The sequence below is a fragment of the Pteropus alecto genome, unplaced genomic scaffold (genome assembly GCF_000325575.1).
Source record: "Pteropus alecto unplaced genomic scaffold, ASM32557v1 scaffold78, whole genome shotgun sequence".
Classification (NCBI taxonomy): domain Eukaryota; kingdom Metazoa; phylum Chordata; class Mammalia; order Chiroptera; family Pteropodidae; genus Pteropus; species Pteropus alecto.
Genome location: NW_006443124.1, coordinates 6,888,494 through 6,892,326, shown reverse-complemented (window position 1 = coordinate 6,892,326; position 3,833 = coordinate 6,888,494). Strand labels below are relative to the sequence as shown.

Below are 3,833 nucleotides of genomic sequence, written 5' to 3'. Positions count from 1 at the left end.
AGGAAGTAAGGATCAAGTAAGGAAATATGTACTGTTCTCTCAAGTAGAAGAGCATCCTCTTAAACACAAAGGGGGCAGGGGAGAGAAACAGCATTGCTTTTCCAAAGCCTCGGCTTTGGATCATCAGAGTCCAAGTTTCCAGTCCTCCTTTTCTCTCCAAAGCTACCAGGGAGACTTCATTCATTCATGCTATTAGCTCTGCTGGAGTTATGTACACCATCACCAAGAACTGTAGCATGGGTGACTTTGAAAACTGTGGCTGTGATGAGTCAAAAAATGGAAAAACAGGTAAGTTGGGCTCTCTGATGGGAGGAGAAGGTGAAGGGTGCAGGGCTGAGTGCAGGCTAAAGTCTCCCAGGGAAAGGCTGAGGGGCACAGCTCTAGCTCCCTCAAACCCCTAGACTCAAACAGGAACTTCATAGATAGGAGCTCCCAGACCTAGACTCTCTCGAGAGTTGAGCCTGGGTCCATGATTGCAGGATTAGCAAGTAGCTCTAGTCTCTAAAACTAATAAGGCATCTAAAAATGAGGAAGCCAAAGAGAGTTTAAAGCTAATCCTCATATTTCAGGCTTAGAAGGGCTTATCTATAATCCAGAGGTACACAATTATTTGTCACTTTAGAGACTTACTCAGATTTGTCACTAAGAAGGGAAGAGATGACTCTAATAAGACTACTGTAGGATAATGGTGTAGAATTCCAGAATGTCTGAGCTGCAGTGAACCTTTGAGATCATCTAGGTCATCCCCAGCATACCTACTTCTACTGAGAGTATGGAGACTGGGAAGGTAGGAGCTGGGAAGGGCCTGAAGGGAGGACAGTTGGCTTTAGGAATAGGATTCTCACCACCCACACCAAGTACCTCCATTTCCTTATCTCACCTTCAGCTACAGCTTTACAGGCTTCTAGGGCTCTTAGGGATGGCTTGGCTATGTCAGCCAAGATTACTGTGACTCGTCTCCTGGGACTTAGCAGGGAACCATACGCAGAATTTCTTTCCTTATATGTAGGAGGCCATGGTTGGATCTGGGGAGGCTGCAGCGACAATGTAGAATTTGGGGAAAGGATCTCCAAACTCTTTGTGGACAGCCTGGAGAAGGGAAAGGATGCCAGAGCCCTGATGAATCTTCACAACAACAGAGCAGGAAGGCTGGTAGGTATAGGAGTCGGCCAGTGAGCCATTAGGCTCAGTATTGGCAAGAATCTCACATCTGTTCAGCCCTTCACAACTTAGCAAGAGCTATCTCATATCCATGTTTCATCCTTATACCACCCAGCAGGATGGCAGTGGCTACCCCCATTCTCTGGATGACAAAGCCAGTTAAGGACAAGTCAAGTGGCTTAGCCAACTAACAAGCATCAGAGCCAAGCAATGAACTCAGATCTCCTAGTCTTATTACTAAACCTCATGTTCTAGCCCTTCCACAGGCAGGTGTCTGAGAAGACAGAACAATACAGAATCAAGACCTAGCGTCTATGACTTAAATTTTTAATCTTTTCAACTGTGCGTTCTAGAAAACTAACAGAGGCTTATTATTCAGCCCTGTCCTAAACATTGTCTGGGTTTCAAGGAATTGGGACTGACCTAAGCTTCTCTGGAGGGTCTATTCTTCTCTAAGACTTAGCAATCCCTGAAGTGTTCTAAACTCAGATCTGGAAGCAGGTTGGATTTAGAGCTAAGGGCATAGAAATTTCCCTTTGAACCTATATCTAGATATCGTGGTTCCCAGGGACAAGGAAAAGAAGTTTTCAAGGCAATTACAACCACGTGTGATTGCCTTGGGGTAGGGGTTCAGACTCTAGGAGCTTCATACCCTTTGAGAAAGGGCCCAGAGCACAAATCCAGACCCCCACAGATACTCTAACCCCCAGCTTCAAGACAGTAACAGTACCAATGATCCTATTTTCCTTTATAAATTTACAAAGTACTCCATTGATCATTCTGAATCCAATTGGTCTGATAACGAAACAAGCTCAACAAGTGATGAAGTTATGGCCTGAAGCCAAGGTTTCCTGACTCCAGTAATCTTTTCAACACTTGCCTGGCTTTCTTTAAGAACCACCAAGGGAGCTTTAAGATCACCAACACCAGCCCCTTTAAATCCTTGAACATTCTAATTGGGAAGATCTGAAGTAGAGCTCAGGAATGGATATTTTTCATGGGCTTCCCCAAGTAATTCTGATGCTCCTCCAAAGAAGCACAACTCTAAAATATTTAATTGCTAACCTTTGGTATTCCCTACCCAGAGCCATTCTCTCATTTGTTCTTGTTCTCTCTCTCTCTCTCTCTCTCTCTCTCTCTCTCTCTCTCTCTCTCAAGGCAGTAAGAGCCACCATGAAAAGGACCTGTAAATGCCATGGCATCTCAGGGAGCTGCAGCATCCAGACATGCTGGCTGCAGATGGCTGACTTCCGGGAGATGGGAGACTACTTAAAAGCCAAGTATGACCAAGCGCTGAAAATTGAGATGGATAAGCGGCGGCTAAGGGCTGGGAACAGTGCTGAGGGCCACTGGGCACCCGCTGAAGCCTTTCTTCCTAGTGCAGAGGCTGAGCTGATCTTTTTAGAGGAATCACCAGATTACTGTACCCGCAATTCTAGCCTGGGCATCTATGGCACAGAGGGTCGGGAGTGTCTGCAGAACAGCCACAACACATCCAGGTGGGAACAACACAGCTGCGGGCGCTTATGCACTGAGTGTGGCCTGCAAGTGGAAGAGAGGAGAACTGAGGCCATCAGCAGCTGTAACTGCAAATTCCAGTGGTGCTGTACAGTCAAGTGTGATCAGTGTAGGCATGTGGTACACAAGTACTATTGCACACGCTCCCTAGGCAGTACTTGGTCTGGGGGCAAGGGTAGCACCTGATAACACCCTAGGCAAACTCGCTCAGTTTGCATGACAATGGAGGGGGACACAGCTTCTCTCTTAGAGAGAGTAAATTGGAAAACAATTGGAAAAGCACAGGGTTGCTCTGCAATCCTCTTAATATCTCCTATATATTGGGAAATGAAGCCCAAGATTGTACGTTATTCTTGATGGAGCTGAAATTGGAACCTGGACCTCCTAATTTGGGCAGACCCCATTCCATCTTCCAACAAGTTACTTCCTGGTATTTATACCTGTACTTTTACAGCTTGTTTGGTTTGGGGGTCTATATTCAGAGAGACCCTCAAAGTACTTGTCCCTGTAAGTTTTAGACCATGTCCAACCCAGCTGTGCTGCTGAGAATCAGGGAATGGAAGCAAAAAATGAAAAAGTTCTGTCCAAACTACTGAAGGAGCAACTTTCCCCTACTCTAGCTAGCTCCAGAAAGACCAGTGTACAAGTTCATGCAGATAAGTGGGGGTAGAGACTACATACCTGCCTACTGGGAGGTTTTTAGAGTGTTGGGTTTTTCACCTGAATATAAACTTTTCAAAAATTCTTCCCACCCAACTCTTGGGAAGCCAGGACCCAATATAACCTGAGGACTTTTCCAGCTCAGAAACCATCTGTGGAGCTATGGAAAAGGAACACGGTTGCAATAAGTGGACAGGTGACTACTACTTATCCATACAAGCAACCCTCCTAGCTATCCATCCTCCCCCTGAGAGATTTTCCCCGAAGAGCTGTAAAACGACTCTATTGTTATTTTCCCAGATTGGGAACTCAACTTTATTTTGCAATAAAAGCTTCTAGAATATATATCCACCTGAGATCTTTTATTTCTCTTTTTGGAAATTTAGGATTAGAAAAGGAATGAGAAATCTTACTTCTGTATCCCAATTATACACAAGGCGAGGGAGAACTGGAACTGGAACTATGATATCAGTGTTTGACAGATAATGAAATAG

The 3,833-nt window shown here is 45.1% G+C and overlaps 1 protein-coding gene across 1 annotated transcript in view; it reads left to right on the top strand.

The window, feature by feature from the left end:
• The window catches only part of WNT8A (Wnt family member 8A), a 5,018-nt gene extending 1,736 nt beyond the window's left edge, over positions 1-3,282 (top strand). Inside the window, exons 4-7 of the mRNA XM_006923081.2 lie at positions 163-288; positions 1,010-1,152; positions 2,320-2,848; positions 3,134-3,282. Of these exons, the coding sequence (XP_006923143.1) occupies positions 163-288; positions 1,010-1,152; positions 2,320-2,848; positions 3,134-3,225 (890 nt within the window). The 3' untranslated portion in view covers positions 3,226-3,282. The remainder of the gene's footprint in view (positions 1-162; positions 289-1,009; positions 1,153-2,319; positions 2,849-3,133) is intronic.
• Positions 3,283-3,833: the final 551 nt, after the last annotated feature.